This window comes from Gadus chalcogrammus, chromosome 3, assembly GCF_026213295.1.
Source record: "Gadus chalcogrammus isolate NIFS_2021 chromosome 3, NIFS_Gcha_1.0, whole genome shotgun sequence".
NCBI lineage: Eukaryota > Metazoa > Chordata > Actinopteri > Gadiformes > Gadidae > Gadus > Gadus chalcogrammus.
Genome location: NC_079414.1, coordinates 7823601 through 7843918, shown reverse-complemented (window position 1 = coordinate 7843918; position 20318 = coordinate 7823601). Strand labels below are relative to the sequence as shown.

General features: G+C 43.7%; 1 protein-coding gene across 2 annotated transcripts in view; it reads left to right on the top strand.

Annotated features, from left to right (window-relative positions):
- Positions 1-20318, top strand: part of rhbdl3 (rhomboid, veinlet-like 3 (Drosophila)) — a 49497-nt gene that overhangs the window by 17802 nt on the left and 11377 nt on the right. For both annotated transcript variants that reach the window (XM_056585724.1, XM_056585726.1), the window contains 3 exons: positions 12614-12772; positions 18741-18965; positions 19915-20063. In XM_056585724.1, coding sequence (XP_056441699.1) covers positions 12614-12772; positions 18741-18965; positions 19915-20063 — 533 coding nt within the window. The remainder of the gene's footprint in view (positions 1-12613; positions 12773-18740; positions 18966-19914; positions 20064-20318) is intronic.

Here is a 20318-nt window from a genome sequence, read left to right as displayed (position 1 = left end):
AGGCGCTGCTTTTGAACGTTGGCGGCAACTGAAGGACGAGAAGGGTCTAAAAACCGATGCTTGTGTGGCGGTTGACCTAGTTTCAAAGTTTATACCGTTTATACTCGGTAATACCGGTGTTGAGACGAGTATATTACTCGGTGTGAAAATGTCCACACCGCGGCAACCCTAGTGAAAACCAGGACTTCCAATACAATTATATGAAACAAACATACATTTTCTAAAAATAGTAATGATTTATGTGACCGTTTAATGTTTATAACATCTGGTGCAACCATAGCCGCGAGAACGTATTCTCAGCAGGGGGTGCTGGAAAAAAAAACCCGGCCTGCACTAGACTCGCAACTCGTCACATTGATAAAAAAGATATATAGCAGCGCAGCTCAATTACACCAGTGCATGCTCGCAAAGTTGAAAATCGATCGTTGTGTTCACTTCCTTCACACCATGGTTCACATCCAGCTGCTCACAGAACAAGTTTAGCGCACCACCGCTACCCTCACACTTTTTCATATAGCCTTTTTTCAGCACTAGGACATATGAGCATTAAATAAATGCTGCGTCTCAACATGCCTTGGACAGCAGCGAGGATGACTCGCTTTGCCACGGGCCGAAACAGTTCGGAGCGACCACAGCCAGAGCGAACACAGCGGGGCAGAGGAGTGTCAGGAAGTCTTTGGTGTACACATCTGTACGGCCTATTTGCACTACTGTTTAGTGGCAATGCAGTGTTTTATTCTATGCCTTTTTATTTTCGTATATTATTTCAATTAATACAATTTATTTATTCATGAAATCAAGATCTGGTCTTCAAATCTTTTTTCCAAATATAGGTCGTATTACAATGGGGTTTGTGTTTATATTCGGACCAATACGGTACAGCGGGCGCTCACATGACGTTAAGCATTTCCTGGTGCATAATGTGACGCTTCAGAACCTAAAATCCCGTTTCTCCCCGTTGATACGACAACACATAACCGGCGTTTTCAGAAATCTCCACTTTGGCTGGAGTTTTTAGAAATGATCTTTTTCTGTGATAAGACAGGGACTCGGACAGGGGGTGTTGCAGCACCCCCAAAACCCCTACTTCCCGCGGTACTGGGTGTAATTTACAGCTGAATGTAGTGCCATGTTGTTAAACGAAAACCTACGCTAGCCTGGCTCGCTCTCGCGCATCTCTGTTCGCGCTCGTGCATGATTGCGCGTCCAGGTACTTGGAATGGGTGGAGTCAGAGTCAGCGTTGAAGGAGAGGGGGTAGGACCATTTGAGTTGTGTATTTTCAAAATCTGCTGGCGTTTCGCAAATCGCGTACCCAACCTTTAATAGTTGCTATTGACTCTATTTCAGCAATAACTTCACTTATGGCCGTGTTGACTTTACTAATGTTAACGTTACTGCTTCTATCTATGGGAGTTGCCATGACTGTTTTGCCAGCGGCGGCCTGTATATTACGAATTCTCCTACGACGCAGTCCCTGATAGGCCCGGCATGACGTCAGTGAGGTCACGTGATCCGGACAGTCCCCAGGCTCATACATCTGTGCATTTACTTCAGAGCAACAATCCAGGGGACAGTGTATTGTCATGGATACTGCCAGTAACTTCATAACTGGATTCTCATCCACTGCCTTGTGGCTCATCCTGCCATCAGCGGACAGAATTCTCCCAACCTAGATGTCAGTCACTTGTGTTTCAGTGTAACCATGTTGAAAATGTTGAAGATGTTTAAATTTCTTCTTCATGACTGTGGCAATTGTGTTAACAGCTTTTCAGGTTGCAAGCGTATCATTTTTCAGTTCTGATCATGGTCTCCTTTCATTCCTGGATATAAATACAATAGATATATAAACACAATGTAATCACATCGTTGTATATGGTTAATATATAGAAGACTGTGCAGTTAATTTAGTTTGTTCTTCCAATTGTGAATCCTACTACATTTCAAACCAACTGTTGGTCTAGACAGAAAACAGGATAACTATTGTTTTCTGTAGTAACAGAGTAAGTTAGATATATGCGTTTTTGTTACAGTTAGTTAAACGGTAAGTACAGGCTATGGAGCTGTAATCTGAGGCAATGTTGGTTAAAGGCCACATGCAAAGATTATACCGTAATCTTTCTCTCTCTCTGGCTCTCTCCATCTCTGTCGCTTTTCCTCCATGTCTTTCCATCTCTCTGTCTGTCTTTCTCTGTCTCTCTTTCTCTGTCTGTCTCTCTGTCTGTCTTTCTCTGGCTCTTTCTTTCCTCTCTCTTTCTCTCTCTGACTGTCTCGCTCTCTGTGTCTCTCTATCTCTCTCTCTCTCTCTCTCTGTATCATGCTCTGTGTCACACTATTGGTCTCTCTGTCACTCTCTCAGTCTGTCTTGAGTATTATGCAGGGCCGAGGAGAGATTTGACAGGAGTGGGAGTCAGCTGGATAGCAATGAAGTGCTGTTTTAATAAACACTACTCTAACCAGGGAACTGGCCATGCACACATTCTGCCTGTTTATTTTACTTGGTGTTGATTTAAAAATGTAAACGTTTTTTTAATGGTCATTCTATGGACAGATTAAGACCATAAAAGTTGTACATTATGTTTACATGTTACAATAAAATATTGACATAATGATCATGAATTGGGGCTTGACGACGGATCTTTTCCTCCAGAATCCTTGTCAACATCACATGTGTGGTCTTGCTCATTAATGGTCTAAATATCTGGCATCTTAATTGTGTCCTAATCTTAGATCCAGCCATCCTACTATGGCATAGCTGAAAATTCAGTTGTGCCGGAAACAAGAAAACTGAAGGGGCGGACTATCACCTTGTCCCCTGTTTCGTTGCAGAAATATTCAACCAACATTTGGGGAACCTTGCAAAACAAAGCTTTCAGAAAGGGAATATAAATAAGTGTATATATTTTCTACATGGGCCAGTCTACACTGGGATGAATTGAAACCTTAAGTGATTTTTTTTAGTGTTTAATCCTGCACGTTTTTTTTTTTTCCTTTTTGTTAGATTTCATCTTATTTCAAAGCTGTTATTCAGAGACTTTGCATTTTTTCGTCGTAGTAGTAATTCTTGAAGTGGAAATCAAGGCAGCTTGGCGGGTTGGATCAGAGGGTTGAATAGATGGTTTATCCAGGATGTAATACAACAAGGTACAGACTTGGGTTGAAAAATCGATAGTTTAGGTTGGTGAGGAGCAGTCTCTAGATGTGTTTCTTGGCTGTCGATCCCTCTTCTCACCGAACCAAAGGTTCGGGGCGAGTATTATACAAAAGGAAAAACCACATAAGAACAGAGGCAGTCTCTCCCTTGATAAGATATATAATCCTGGCTATGACCCAGACGGCCTGGGACCGGCCATTTGGTTTGTCCTCGTAGGGACATAAACAAATGGAGGATTGTTGGAAATATCTCCTGGTATCAGTTGGAGAGGCACTGGCTTGTCCCCACACTCTACACTAAACACTAAACTGTTTATAGCCAATTACGAGCTTACATAACACTGCTTCCATCAACATCATTGGTCTAAAGAAATATGAACAGAAAGAAAAAGAAGACACCCATATTTGAGATTGTCTGCCACCAGCCTTTGTGATCTAAAGTCTGATTTGTGAGACTTGTGTCCTTACCCCACTACATCACTGATGCACTCCTCATCCTTAATACCACCCTCACAATAATCTGATTGGATATGTCTTCAACATTTAAGTTAAAACTAAGCTTGAATACTAAGTTCTTTATATCGCATTAGATATGTCTACGATAAGGCATTGGAATCAAATTTGGTTGTGAATTGTTATATATTTTGAAATAGTTTAGGTCTACCTATTTGGTTAGAAACCTTAACGTTCTGCCAATGGTTTGTTGTGGTTCAGGTTAGTGAAAGGGTCTTTTCTAAGGCGCATTCAAGCAGCACTCAAAGGTAGATGCATGCACTTACAAAGATTTGTTACCTCTGTTGCAAAGGACTTTCAGCCCGGTACCGGAAAATATACCTTTAGTCTTCTAGGTAAGAGCTGGTACAACCTGAGCTGCTGTTAGACATCTCAGTGGAAGAGAGTCAGAGAATAGACAGAGAGAACCAAGCAGCAATTAGATTTCAGCTTTGACGTTCTCTTTGAACTGACTGAACCGACCTATGGTCATTGGTCCATTTCTCCTGGGCTTTCTTTGTATTCTCCTTTAACAGAAATCCAACCTGACAAGGAGGAGTCACACACCACACAGCCTGCTCTTGCTGTTGTGATTGTGTGTGTATGTGTGTTTGTGTGTGTGTGTGTGTGTGTGTGTGTGTGTGTGTGTGTGTGTGTGTGTGTGTGTGTGTGTGTGTGTGTGTGTGTGTGTGTGCGTGTGTGTGTGTGTGTGTGTGTGTGTGTGCGTGTGTATGTGGGGGTGTTGGCCAGCATTGAATGCAGTGTGCTTGGTCTTTCCTGTGTAATGGCGTGATTAGCAGAAAGCCCTAATGAGCTGCTGTCTCCCTAACGATGTAGGTTTTAATTAGACCTGCTAATTAAGGGAGGCAATGTTCCGGCTTTGTGTACAGAAAGAACCGTGAGGGCGTTCACTAAATGACCGCTTTTGTGTGTGTGTGTGTGTGAGTGTGAGTGTGTGTGTGGGGGGGGTGGGTGTGTGTGTGTCTGTCTGTGTCTGTGTCTGTGCTTGTGTGTGTGTTCCCTTGTGTGTATGTGGGGGGCTGAAACATATTGTTGATCAAAGCAAACAGAGAGCAACAATCCACATCAATCATAAAGCTAATTCATTGATTAGCCTAACCCGAAGAGGACAGAGAAAAGTCCATTATGTTCAAGAAACTGGCAGATATAAATAATAATGCAGTGTCATTAGGGCTTTGTATGTGTGTGTGTGTGTTTAAATATGCCAGGAGGGTTCTGTTATGGCCCCCGATGGCTTCCCCATAGTGCTACGGCTCTAAGGAACATGCTTGCCGTGGTTATGTGCCGCAGTGACTGACTGGCTTTCCTTCAACAGTGACATAGATGCTTCCCCTGCAGTCCTTCTCTGACTGAACCGCTATATATACATCTGTCTCTCCGCCGCAATTTCCATCTCACCTCTGTCCCCGCAACACTTTCTAATTTCAGACGGATTCAAAGGGAACTGGTTTTGTCGTAAAATGAAGCGACAGCATCCCATAAGGAAAGACTGACATCACTATTGTTAGCATAAGTACAAACTCCTCTGTTCCAATCATCAGAAGGGGAGAACACTTGAAGTCTCAAGTGTCTTTCATGTTTTTTCAAGTGCTTTGTGTTGGATTAAGGTATATGCTGGCGTAGAACAAAATGTGAAATTAAATTAACTTTGAGTTCCTCTCTGAAGGTGTTGTGTTGTCGTGTTTTTATATTAGTGTGATGGTACATGTATGCTGGCTATTTCTTTAACACTGGGACACTGGGAATGATTTTGAGTTGGAGGATAAATCACAAACAGGATGCTAGGTTATTCTGGCCTCTGAGTCAGCAGGGAACACATAGATGCTGTTTTGATGACACCCCAGATTATAGCAACAACACAGTCTGGGCAGGCATGCCAGACAATTACACTGCTGGCTGTCCTGTTTGAGAGGCCACACTGATTATTTAGAGCATGATAAGCATAATACAGAAAATAATGGTATATAATAGAGAAAAGCACACACATCATTTGTATTATTTCATTAGTGTCTTGTGACGCATAGATCACATGTGATCACAGGTGAACCTCTGTTCAGAACTATGATGCATAAAGTTGTGCACAAGCTAGTGTTTCTCAAGGTGGGAGGCGCGTCTCCCTTGGGAGGAGCCCGGGTACTGCAGGCGGGGAGGACGGGATGCTTTTATGTGGGAGGGGGGAGAGCTCAATTGCACACTGTATAACAACAAAGCAGAGGCACCCGACAATTAGAAATGTGTTGGATGAGCCCAAGAGCTGTAAAAAAAAAAAAGACCGCCGAAGCTGACGTGAATTAGGAATTAGGATATGACCGTGGCCCTCGTGCACGGCAAGCTTACATTTCACGCACGCACGCGCGCACGCACGCACACACGCACGAGAGCTAGGCGAAGAAGGCCAACATAGGCAACTAATTAAATGTGTGATTATGATATGATTCACAATTAAGTTAGCCTCAGAACTCAATAACTAGTAGTATTTTAGTATTATAATGATATCCTGTCCCCTTATCTCTATATTCAGCTTACTTAGGGCTGCTTTCTTTCTCAGGGCCATGATTGGACAATGTGGTAAATTCGGCCCTAAATACCTCCAGACTCTTCCGCCCACCTCCGCAGCCGTTCACTGTGGCTATAGAGTGGATTCAGGCTGTGATACTGTTCCACTTAAGTGCCTGGACACTGACCCCAACTGTTCTAGGGTCAAAGATCACTGGCAGCCCTGTGGTTGAACTACGCCTGACATCCGTCTTCAAGTCGATCACATTTTCTCCAGTGACCTGTCGCATCTCCCTCTTTCTGTTTGGTCTGAAGTGGTTTGGGAGGGGTGGGGCTGGCTGGGCAGTAACAATGCATGTGTCTCATTGTCTGCAAATAGATTATACCCAACCAATAGACAACTGCCAAAAGGTCCTTGCCTTGCCTGTGATCTGGCGAGTAGATTGGACCACACAAAAGGGGAGATCAAAGGACATTAATGATAGCTTTGCTGTTGCAATTTTCTTCTCTGAGAAAGAGAACATCTGAAAGGAGACTAATACTCAACATTCTCTCACTGAATAGGACTTGATTTCAGATTGTAGCTCTTAGACCTCTTTAAGGATGTTAGTCTGGCTCTATCTCATAGCAGTGGCCTTGGCTGCTATTGGTACTCCCATAACGGGAGTCTAGCACAGGAGTATTGCTATGTCTCCCCAGGCTTTTAATATGCAGCTTTATTAAAATGAGGCAACAGAGCAGCTATCTCTTTTAGCCATCCCCACCCCGTTCTCTTCCTCCTCCTCCTCCTCCTCCTCCTCCTCCTCCTCCTCCTCCTCCTCCTCCTCCTCATAGTTCAGCCTGGCTTAAGAGATGCCCTATTTTTGTCTTTTGCCTTTATTGTGTGGCATTAGGTCGGCTGCAGGATTAACACTGTGTGTGTGTGTGTGTGTGTGTGTGTGTGTGTGTGTGTGTGTGTGTGTGTGTGTGTGTGTGTGTGTGTGTGTGTGTGTGTGTGTGTGTGTGTGTGTGTGTGTGTGTGTGTGTGCCTTTGTTTCAACATCTTTAATCACAATAACATGGTTCAGGGGATTACGGCAGATTGAGATGACTGGATCACAGACCCCTTTTCTTTAGTAAAATCAGCCCTTGTTGTCACTATTACAACCAAGTAGCTTAATGTTTGACTCTGTGTGTAACTTCCTTTATGACCCCAGAGAGGTAACAACACCGCAGTAACCTGTTAGATACCAGCATCATACCGTGTACTGCAACTTTATCCCGTCCCCTCAGAGGAACTGGGCTTTAAGCTTATATTTGGGGACCCTTGCATGAAATCACTTTTCGGGGGGCCCATTTGGGAGAGGGAAGTGGGGGTGTCTGACTTTGTACACTGCCCTTTCAAACCACCCAGGCTGAGCACTATGGGGAGTGTGCAGTCAACTTTAACAGCAATTTCTGGGGAATGGTTTAAAAAGAACATTTCAAACTTTAATACAGTTACCTTGAACTATACAGTAGGCTTTTCTTTTTGATCGATTAGTAAAATCTATTGGTTGTTTTTCCTGAAGGAGCTTGTGTGTGTGTGCATGTACATGTGTTTGTGCTAGCCGTGTGTGTGTGTGTGTGTGTGTGTGTGTGTGTGTGTGTGTGTGTGTGTGTGTGTGTGTGTGTGTGTGTGTGTGTGTGTGTGTGTGTGTGTGTGTGTGTGTGTGTGTGTGTGTGTGTGTGTGTGTGTTGAAAGTGGGCCTTCTAGAATAGATGGAATTTAGAAGAAGACGAAGGGATTCCTGAGAGTGGGGGAGAGTGAGTTTCAATGGGCAGCCATGGGGGGGGGGGGGCTTAATGTAGGCTCTCGGGTGCTGTGCGTTTGTGTGAATGTGTTGGCAAGGAGGGGGTGCCGCGGGGGGACGGGGTCTGAGATGAACCGTAATCCTCCAGTGTCTGGGTGAATGACTGTTACCAGGCTCACACAGGGACAGAGCCACCGAGAGATCCACACATTATCACATTATCACATTTTACACACACACACACACACACACACACACACACACACACACACACACACACACACACACACACACACACACACACACACACACACACACACACACACACACACACACACACACACAAGCACACACACACTGGGGAAACAGTACTTGGCTGACATCAATTCGACATGAGAAAATGCCCTCGCCAGAAACTAGCTGATGTGCTGCAAGATAAGGTTATTCTGTTCTGTTCTGTTTATTGTCTAACTGTGTCTCTAACTGTGTATCTAACTGTTTATCTAACCGGTTATCTAACTGGTTATCTAACTGTGTCTCTAACTGGTTATCTAGCTGTGTGTCTAACTGGTTATTTAGCTGTGTCTCTAACTGGTTATCTAGCTGTGTGTCTAACTGGTTATTTAGCTGTGTATCTAACTGCGTCTCTTACGGTGTATCTAGCTATGTATCTAAGTGTCTCTCTAACCGGTTATCTAACTGTGTGTCTAACAGTACATCTAACTGTGATTCTTACTTTGTATCTAACTGGGATGGAGCTTGGGTGATGCTGAGGTGGTTATCTGAGCTGGTTATCTAGCTGTGTATCTAGCTGTTTATCTAACTGTGTATCTAACAGTAGATCTAACTGTGATTCTTACTTTGTATCTAACTGGGATGGAGCTTGGGTGATGCTGAGGTGTAGTGAAGTGCACCTAATTTGATAATTGAGAAGATCATGATGTGATGCTATTGTTGGCAGAGAGGTTCCAGTACAAACACTTTTCAACAATGTCACTGGTCGTTTGGTAGTCTTTAGTTGTTGAATTTCATTAAGCTGCATAGTGTACTTTTGGTGCATGATAAGGAATTTGTGTTACAAAATAACATTTAAACTGTACCTGATAACCTTTAGTGCCTTGGCACTGTGAGCCAACGCTATACATATTAAATAACCTTACCATGAATATATCATTAGAAAATGATTGATTAGTGAGAGGGAAGACTGGCTTTAGCTCAAGGATGCTTACATGTAACCGCTGAGGATCGATCCCAGACTCTTTTGTTTGGGCGGTCTGGGGTCTGTGGTCTCATGTTCTGTCCGGGATGAGCTGCTGTCTCAAGTACCTCACCCAGATTGGGATGATCATTGCTGAATATTGTGTAGAATGTAAGTAAAGTTGCATAGCTCACGGTTGTTTTGCCAGTAGGAGTGCATATATCTGGGTGGGGAGGGATGCAGGGGATTAGTGATTAGTGAGTGGATAACTGCTCAGATGTTATGGGGGGTAGGCAGATGCCGTGATTACTGTATATTTTGACATCCATAAATTTAGGTTTTCAAATAAGGTTTCTTCAAGGCCATCAAATTGAACCGCAGATCAAGCTTCTTAGGTAATTCCCCATTTATATCTGGACTTTAATTTATTTTTTGTGGATTCATTATTATATAAGTATTTTATTGTATTTGTATTTATTTATTAATTTCACATCGTGCCTTGCTATTATTGGATGATATCATACAAATAGTGGATACTGTGGACCTGACATTTGGCATTTTGGGCAAAAATATGACTAGGATTGGTTGAGATACAATACTCTCATTCAGCCACAGTGCAGTTGCATAAATCAGGTGTCCTATGATGTAGGCTTGACGTATGGTATTGCAGTTTCAACAATTATTCTAAGAACAAATGTAGAAATGTCGCCAAATGACAAGTTGGTTTTTATGACTACTGTATCAGATTCTGGTCAAAGTAATTGTCGGCCCTACTATAAATCATGTGAACTCTCTGCTGTCACTGACCTGATCGCTATCAGTTTATCTCTCTGGGAAAGTTATTTCTCAGTGGAGGGAGGAAAGTATTGCTGCCTGGTGGTTAGCGAACACTGCAGAAGATAACAGGGGCCACATGTCCTTCTGCTCCTTTAGCACAGAGCACTCTCTGCATCCCTGCCTGGACTCATACCGGCCAACAACCACCATATGGCTCACAAACACACACATGCACACGCATATAAACATGCTCACACAGACATAGACACGCACGCTCACAACGACATGTTCCTGACCGAGAGTTGGCTGCAAGGCTTAGTTTGTAACTGTTCATATCATTTTTCTTGGATGCAACATATGTATACACACACACACACACACACACACACACACACACACACACACACACACACACACACACACACACACACACACACACACACACACACACACACACACACACACACACACACACACACACACACACACACACACACAAACACACATATGCAAGCCAATCACATATCCTCAAATATACACCGAGAAAAAAAGCAGTCAGTGTGCGAGCTGTCCTGTGTCCTGTGTCCTGTCCGCCTCAGTGTTCCAAGTCTTCCTTCCCAGAAAAGCAGTCTCTGCAACTAGAAGGAGAGGTGATGGTGTGGATATCCTACAGCTCCCAAAGTTTAATTATTACAGCTTAGTGAAAATATAAGTAGGTGTCTCATATATAATATATATATATATAAAGAGAGAGAGAGAGAGAGAGAGAGAGAGAGAGAGAGAGAGAGAGAGAGAGAGATAAATCAGTTAGTTGCTCTTTCGCTCTAAAGGGTTAGGCAAACCTGTCATGTTTTCACTGTTTATATATCTGGAGATATTGAGCACATTCCATGCACTTATTTATGAAACGATTGAAGGAATCTCAGAATAGCATCATTGTGGTACTTGTGAATCCCACTCTGAGCTGTGCTCGCTATACCTCCAGCCTGAGGGTGCACTGGCTGAAATGTTTGCATATTAACTTTTTATATTTTTGTATTGTATTTGTCTTCTGTCATTTATGGACCTGAGTCTGATATAAAGTTTTCATATCATATCATACTTTCCAAACACGGCCTTATGTTGTTCAAATCTCAAGTCAATCAGAGTGATGCTCTTGCTGTCTTCGCTTTTGACAAATCTGTTCTCTGACAAAAACCTAATCTCCTTTCCTTGCTAATTTCTGTTAATAATCTGTTAATATCACTATTCAGTCTATTTCTGATTAGGGCTGTTTTGACCTTCTCTCTTTAATTTCTACACATTTCTAATTCAGCAGACGGCAGGCCTTTTTTGTCTTGAACTGAAACTCCCTCCCCCAAGCATTGATTAGTCCTAGCGCTTTATTTTGGAAAAAGCTTTCAACGGGCTGGAGGCCAGGTCCATCTGGAGGGAGAAACTGAATGTCAACCAGTGAGATCCGGACCGTGTCATGAGGCTAGGTTCCAGTGGCGATACAATCCTCCTCATCCATGTCTTAAGGCCTCTGTTAATGGCACACACGTTGAGCTAGGGAGGACCACAACCTACAGGACATGACCCGTTTATCTTGTGTATCCTTTATCAAGGTTATGGCTTTTGTGAAAAAAAAAAAACACTCCTTACTTGTGGCTTGTGTTCATTTTATAAGTGATAACCCAATCATTTAATTTAAATGATTCAATTTAAATGATGTATGGAGGAAGGAACATCTGTTTCATATAATACCGCTCTGACTATGAAAGCAACCAAGGCAGGTTATTGTGTTCAGTTACAATTGCATTCGCTTTATCTCAAATTAAATAGTCTATTCTGTTCTTTATTCATCTGTTTAGTAATATGTGAAAAAGTGTATAAATATTAACTTAACCTGTTTGTGCAGGAGAGCTGAGAAACCCCAAAGCGCTCATTGTAAAACGTCCGCTGTAGGCTTCACAGTTTAGCTTATTACTTTAAATATTTTTGTTTCCTTAATATAATTAAATCAAAAACGGAAGAACAGAATAATAATTAGAGTTGTAAAGTAAACGCACAAACACATAACACACACTGAGCAAATTGACTATGACTCAGTAGTGACAGTGATGGAAAGGTTTTGATAGAGAGAGGACCGGTATTCTAAAGTATTGGTCCCCTGTTTTTGATGGCATATCTTCCAAGAGTTGTGTGATAATAGCGTAGAGGAATATCCTTTGCTTGTCTTGTTGAATATGAATGGACCTCAGAGTTCCTTAAAAATAAGATTTAATATTCTACTTTTATTCTATTCTGTACTAAAGTGATGGACAAGAGAAGTCTGTCATTTACTTATAATGATTTTATTAAGGGTTATCAATGTGTGCATTGAGCATCATCAGGGACGGTGCAGCTGATGGAAGCTATGGCCTTTTACACTGTGAGCAAATACCAACTGCACACAATTGTGAGGTGATTCAGACCACAACGGAACCATTCAGTAGCGTTGTCCAGTCAACTCAGTCTTTCAAAGACTGACTTTATTAGCTGAAAAGCTAGCCTTCAAGATATTAAGTAGGTGTGGGGTGGATTCATCCCTCTGTGATATAGTATGTTTATTTTACGCGTTTAGAGCCGGTTGTCCATCACTTTAATAATGTAATTAATGTTACTGAGATAGCGATACATGGACACATTATTCACATTATTGTGTTTGTGTGTGTCTCCCTGCAGTATGACCCGGAGAGCTCTGGTTTCATCAGCACCGAGCGGTTCCGGGACCTTCTGGCGACTCATGGGTCAGAGCTGGACCCCCACAAACTGGAGGTCCTGCTGGCGCTGGCTGATAACAACGCAGACGGAAAGATCTGCTACCAGGACTTTGTCAACCTGGTGAGAGTCAGCTAGCACACTCACACACACAGACACAGGCAGGCATGAATGCATACAAAGGCACACACACACACACACACACACACACACACACACACACACACACACACACACACACACACACACACACACACACACACACACACACACACACACACACACACACATACAAAGGCACACCTACTGCAGTGTTATGTTATGAGTCCAACTACTAAGACTCCAGATGTTGTCAATGTTAAGTTTTGTCATTTAACCACAGTGTCCTACGTATCTTCTTGGGGTACAGGTGGAGGTGGGCTACAGGTGGAGGTGAGGTGGAGGTTGGGTACAGGTGGGGTACAGGTGGAGGTAGGATAGTCAATGAAATAGTACATTTTCTAACTCTCTTAAGAGGTTAATAGCAAAGCAGTGAGCGCTCACTGTTCCCATTAGGGATGGGCAAAATGATTATTTTCCGGGAACTAGTTCTTTCAGTTCAGTTCACTATAACGATTTGTTTGTTTGATTCGTTCGTTACGTCAGATTACGTCATTTGGTGTGTCTGCCCCCCCCCCCCCCCCCCCCCCCCCGCGCGAGACGGCCGTGAGCATAATTTAAACGACTTCTAGGCTCTAACCCCCGTGAAAATCAAGAAGGTATACTATAGTTTAACTGAACGTCCCACCAATATTTATACCACTTGCTTACTCTCTATATTTCATTCATGGTTTTACATTTATAATTTTATTTTACTTTACATTTAATTCTTCATTATTCAGGCATTACAGAACTTTCATGGTCATAAATAAAAAATACGAACTGCAGTTTAATTTCTTTGTTTGTTCTTAAATTGACGTAAAATGGAGCAAAGACTCCTGGGATTGGGAAATGCGTTTATCCAATAAACAGATGGAGGTCAAGTCTATTTTCCAAAGAATGTAGGGGGATATATGAGTGGCCCCACGTCGAATGGTATGACCCAAGATACGTCAGACAGAGAAAGCGCTCATATTCGACGGTACCGCCTTGTCATTTGTTTACCCAGGTGCCATTGCAACACCATTGCTACCTCTCATTGGCTGAATCTTTGAGAACGTTGTAGACTCAATCAATATAAGTCGCGGGGAGACGAAGCTCTGTTCGTTTGTATATTTTATTTACGTGACCATATTTTTGGTTTATGTTAAAAAAAAAGAATCAAAGAACCAGTTATTCTTGTTTTGGGGAACCAGTTCTTGTCGTTCACGTTCTGGATTCGTTCGTTGTGAACGAATCGGTCGCGACCGACTCATCCCTAGTTCCCATCGAAGAGTCATATTCCTGTACCACCTGTTGTTCATTTTCTCGTGGCTTATAGCCAACTTCCTTTTAGAGATGGATACACCATTCTTCCTCACTGCTCAGGATGGACTGTTTTGAGTCGTGTTGAATGGAGAGTCTTTCACTGGGTCCATCCAGTCTCTGTTCAGTCTATGGTTGTACTATCTTCATAATCTTCTTATTTGTTTTCTTCCTCCTCCTTTGTGGTCTTTCTTATCCAGCTCGCTCTCTTAATGTTCTCTTGGTGTTCCTGCTTTAGGATCTTTCTGGTCGTGCCCCTGTTCCCTGTGTGGTGGTCTGTTGGCTGCCCACTGGGGCCGTTGAACTGGTTCTGCAGACCTTTGGGAGTGGGACATCTTGTGTGGTGAATAGGGACAGAGTGGAGGTTGTCTCTCTGCGATTCAGAACTTGTGTGTGGTCTGCGGATTAGTGGGAGTTCCTCTCTCTTGCTCTGTTCCTCTCATTTTGGCTCTCTCCTTTTGTCTCCTACACATTTTTTTCCAGTCTCTCACTGATTTGGCAGATGCTTTTACACAAAGCTCTCCTCTCTTCTTACCCGCAAGCCTCCGCCTTCTATCCATCTTATATCTCCTTTATTGTAATTATGTCTGAACTGCCCACCTACCCGGGTCAGGGTGATACAGCTTGGTCTATGTGTATATTTAGTGAATATTTGTCTTCTTGAACATTTGTAGCTATACCTATATATGCAGTTCTTTTCTCAGCCTTTGTTAGCTATTATTATTGTTGTTTGTCCATTCTCCTTTCAATAGAGGTGAGACGGAGAGAGGGGAGAGGTAGTGAGCGGCGGATTCTATACCAAAGTATCTGCGTTGGTCTGCCTCCCTTTCTCCTGCTCCTGTGTTTCCTCCCAGCTAATTGTGTCTCTGTCATGTCTTGTTTCTATCTGTATGTAACACTCTTCTTTTCACCTTTCACCGACACGTTTCTTCACTAGCTCTCCGCGCTGCTTTCCTTCCCTTCGTTAATGTTTCTTCTTAACTGAAGTCGCCTTTCCCTTCCTCTTTTATCCTCATCTCCTCCTCTCTCCTCCTCTCCACTCCTCTCCTCTTTTATCCTCATCTCCTCCCCTCTTCTCTTCTCTTCTCCTCTCCTATCCTCTGCTTTTCTCCTCTCCTCTCTCCTCCACCTATTTTCTCCTCTCTGACATTATTACCGGTACCCGAATAGATGCAAGATCAGTTATTCTTTGGTTTGGTTTCCTAAAAGAGGGAGGAAACAGCAATGGCCTCAAGACTGTCAAAGGAAGTAGAGTTCTAGAGGAATGTGTGTGTGTGTGTGTGTGTGTGTGTGTGTGTGTGTGTGTGTGTGTGTGTGTGTGTGTGTGTGTGTGTGTGTGTGTGTGTGTGTGTGTGTGTGTGTGTGTGTGTGTGTGTGTGTGAACATCTATGTTTATAATATCACTAGTGAGGTTGGGTTTTCTGTGTTTGCTGTGGGGTCTGGCGGTTGGCGTGGTAACGCTGACTAACTTTCCCACACTTCTGTGCATGTGACATCAAGGCTTAAATAATTGGCTTCTGCTGGGCTTTATCTCTTGTGTAGAGAAACTAAAAGTCTCATTTAACTTCAATGTGGGTGCATTTAACCTGGTGTTTCCTGCTGCTTCATGGTGCCTTCTGTTTGCTCTTCCTAGGTACTTTTAGAATCTATCCCGGTTCCCATCTTTTTTCTCATTTGCCTACACTTTCAATGTTATTTGTAATTCAAACCTGGCAACAGGTTGAGCTTAGTTTGAAATACATCTATTGATGCACTTAGACACATCATCAGTGATGGAACCTGGGGTCATTGGGTGTTTCGGGTCTCGCAACATCATACACCCTCAACCAGGCAACCCAGCCGGGATTGATCAAGTCCCAACTTGTGTCTAATGCCGCTTTTCCACTGCATGGTACCAGCTCGACACGACTCGACTCGACTCGACTCAGCTCGCCTTTTTTGCGTTTCCACCGCGATCTAGTACCTCAAGTGGCTGCTTTTTCTAGTACCGCCTCGCTCTAGGTTCCAAGCGGCTGAGCCGATGCTAAAAGGTGACGTCGGCAGACGGCCGGCCACTGATTGGCCAGAGAGTGTGACGAAGTCACGAGAGCGACATGGCAACCATGCTGGTAACAGCCATAGCAGCGCCGCAGCCAACATATTCCACTTCTTCAACATGCCAGCTAATAATACGAACACGAATACCATCGCATCGATGTTCTCCATTGTTGTTATGTTGGTTCTGTCCAACATAACAGGTTACGTAGGTGTTGTTTGCGTCGCGTACAAAAATACGTCACAGCCCTTTCGCGCAGACGACCCCGCCCACATCCCGGAGGTACTATTTGCGGTGGAAAAGCACCCGCGCTGCTACCGTGTCGAGTCGTGTCGAGTCGTGTCGTGTCGAGTCGAGCTACATGTGCGGTGGAAAAGCGGCATAAGTAGCATGTACCCACGGATCGCCCCTCTTGATCCACAGCCATCTAGAGGCCTTCTCAGCTGCCTCTGTGGTGGTCTTGATGGCCTTTCTCTGACGTGCACCTGTGACTCCAAGCATGCTGTATGCTTTGCAGAGAGATCGCGCTGCAAAGACTCTACAGCCCACCTCTATTGGCACACACCGGGCACGCCACCCCCGTCTGCGGCACTCCTCCACTAAGTTGGCATACTTGGCACGCTTCCTCTCATTGGCCTCTTCCATGCGCTCCTCCCAGGGAACTGTCAGCTCCAGTAGGACCACCTGTTTGGTTGAATCTGAGAACAGAACTATGTCTGGTCTCAGGGTGGTTTCCGCGATGTGCTCTGGGAATCTGAGCTGCTTCCCCAGGTTGGCCTTCATCTGCCAGTCCGGTGCGGTTCCAAGGAGTCCCGCCGCCCCCCTTGGCTTGGGCTTAGGCTTCTCCCCTGCTCGAATGAAAGCAATCGCCTGCCTTGCTGGTCGGAGAGGCTTGTTCAGGGTGATGCTGGTGAAGATGGTTTCTGCTATCGCCTTCAGCACCTGGTCGTGGCGCCAAGTGTAGCAAATTATTTGTTGTTGTTGAAAAAGCAACGGTATCATGAGAAAACAAGTGAAATGCGCCAAGTGTAGCTAATTATTTGTTGTTGTTGAAAAAGTGACGGTATCTTGAGAAAACAAGTGAAATGCGAACATACATGCAAACATCTAAGTGACAACATATGTCACATAGATAGAGGTGGACCAACTCATATATATCAAAGATGCATTTCTCAATGTATCGGCTACGAGTTCTGACTTTCCTTACCCTGAGTATAAAATAGCTGCTTATTAAATCAAGGCAAATTAATTCTTGTGGTTAAATGTCAATTTATACAGACTTTGAGTCCTCAAACTGTACTTAAGAAGGTTCCTGTTTACCAAAGGAAAACCCAAATCCTTTGTGTGTATTTGTGTGTGTGTGTGTGTGTGTATGTGTGAAAGAGAGAGAGAGAGAGAGAGAGAGAGAGAGAGCGAGAACGAGAATGAGGTTTGTGATTAACATTTTAGAGAGGAGCACAACTAGCCCTTTTGAAATACTATTATCAATCATTTAAATTTGACACCTTATTCTTTGACATTCTTTTCTTTTGTTTTTGAAGAACATGAGGATTAGTTTTACTCATCGCAGGGTGATTAACTATATTCATTTTAGCAGCAGGAGGGCACAATAGTTTCACGGCAGCTGCTGAAAGTGTTGGAGAATAATATAATGGCTTGGTGGTTGCTAGGTGACGACGTTGGTATTCTGGTCTGCAGTGGATATGCAAGCATGGTGTCTGTCACTGTGTTTGACCTGGACAGACTGTGTGTATGTGTGTGTGTGTGTGTGTGTGTGTGTGTGTGTGTGTGTGTGTGTGTGTGTGTGTGTGCGTGTGCGTGTGTGTGTGTGTGGGTGTGTGCGCAAGCGTGCTTGCACGCATGCCTCATTATGAGTTGTGTAAAAATGGAGTGTGTACATTTGTGTTTCTGTATTTTTGTGTTTGTGTGTATGTATGTGTATGTATTTGCGTGTGTGTTTGTTTACGTGTTTGTGCATGTGTGGCATGTCCACAGCTCATGCAGGGAATCCAGGCAGCCGGGCAGAGGTATTGATATTTCCAGCAATGTGGAGCAAAACAAGTCGTCCTTGAAATCATTTCCCTTTGGAAAGGGGAGTGTTCTCAGACAGCTGAAACATGGACGCGGTGTGGACTGCAATGTATATAAATATCTTTGAACGGTTGAATACTTGATTCTGATTGGTCAATAATGTACCAAGGGTGTGCATTCTTTTTCAATAACGGGACATCGTGTTTTAGTAGTTCAGAAAATCTATGTGCAACAAATCCAACAATTGACGGTCAGTTACAACATCGACCAGATGTTTCTTTGACAACGCAAAAAACGATATGCTGAAAGAGCCACAGAAGAATATTAAATTAAGTTCAATAACCCCTCCAAAAACCAATGCCTTATATAGATGAAAGTAACTAATATCTTATCCCTGTTGGTAACTGTGGTATAAGCAGAATACACAGGCTGTCCCGTTATTGGAAAACAACCTCTTACACCAGAGAGGAAGCCCACTGTTCCCGCATCCCCACCCCTTCAAAACGTTACTCTTTTAATCCTTGGGATTTGACATACAAAATATCGAATACCTTGGTCTCTCTCGTCCCTGTCCACCTCCAGATGAGTAACAAGCGCTCCAACAGCTTCCGCAGAGCCATCCTCCAGGGGGGCCGGCAGCTGAAGGGCAGTGCCCTACGGGAGGAGGTGGGCCTGGGCCTGTCCCAGAGGCTGGTCCGCCACGTGGCCTACGAGACGCTTCCCCGCGAGGTGGACCGCAAGTGGTACTTCGACAGCTACACCTACTGCCCCCCGCCCTGGCTCATCCTCTTCATCACTGTGGCTGAGGTAAGGGGGGGAGGGGGGCCGGTGGTAGTTATGTGGGATGGACAAACATTCCCACCCCCACGGCTATACCCTGGTCAACTGTTTTAACCGTTGGGTTTAGTATTTGGAATTTTATTTAGCCCTATTATTTTAAAGAACAATGTGTAAGACGTACATTGATCCACTGATGGGATAATTATATTTAATTCCTGTATCGCTTGTTGAAATGTGTTTTGTGTTTTGTGCTTTGTTGAGGTGAAATGATAAATAACCTTAATGAAAGCCGATAATGACACCTGTAGTGGAGTTTATGTTCATTCTGGTCAATCCAGAATTACGGTGCAGTGTAAACATGCATTCCACCAGCTCACACATCTACTCCCCATGGACAATAAAGCCTCTAGGCGTGTCGGAGGCTAAAGAAAGTGGGAGGCATTCCAGAGAGCTTGGAGACCTAATCAAGGACGTATCGCGCCCAGGAGTTCTGTGTGTCCCGTCCCTTGTGGCTCGGAAGCACAGCCTCCCCAGTGTTACTGTGACTGATATAATGACATACTGCTCATATAGAGACATGTCAGCCTACTGCTCCTAGCAGGATGTCCAATGACATAGAAGGCCTAGAGGTGATTGGTGGGTGCATGTTGACTCCCTGAAAACAATCCTTATATAAAGCAGACACACCCAGCACATGGAAGCAGACACTGCAGAGCGTGTTATTACATTATTTTGTATTATTATCAATTATTATTTATGATTATTTATTAATATTATAATTTATTCATTGTATTATTATGTGTTTTTATTTGTATGATTATTATTATCATTAAAGCTTATTATTATTTATTTATTATGATTATTATTATTTTCCTTCTTATTATAACACTAGAGTGAATTATTGCAGTCATTAGTTGACCTTGTCCCTTGTTGCCTGACTGATGATTCTGCCTGTGGTGTTTTGCTTGGGCTCCAGGTGGTGGTCTTCATGTACTACGGCTTCCAGCTGGACCGCTGGGTCCTGCAGGTGTCCAGCCCGTCCTACCTGAAGGGCCCCCTTCCCTACCATCCTCAGCTCCGCTCCCAGGCATGGAGATACCTCAGCTACGCCTTCATGCACACTGGGTGAGGACGCTTATGAACTCATTCAATGAATACGGTCATTAAGGAGCAGGCGGAGTGGGCTGTCTGCTTCAGGGAAGGCTGTGTGAACCCTTCGTGGATGGGAGTTGACTACTGAAGCTGTTACTGGACCTCGTACTCCTGCTGCTGCTGAGTGCGAGGTCCAGCAGTAAGCACACCATTAACGATGAGGAGAATGGTTGGTACAAAAAGACAAATACACACCTGTAGTACTTTTATTTTGTATTTTTCCCATAA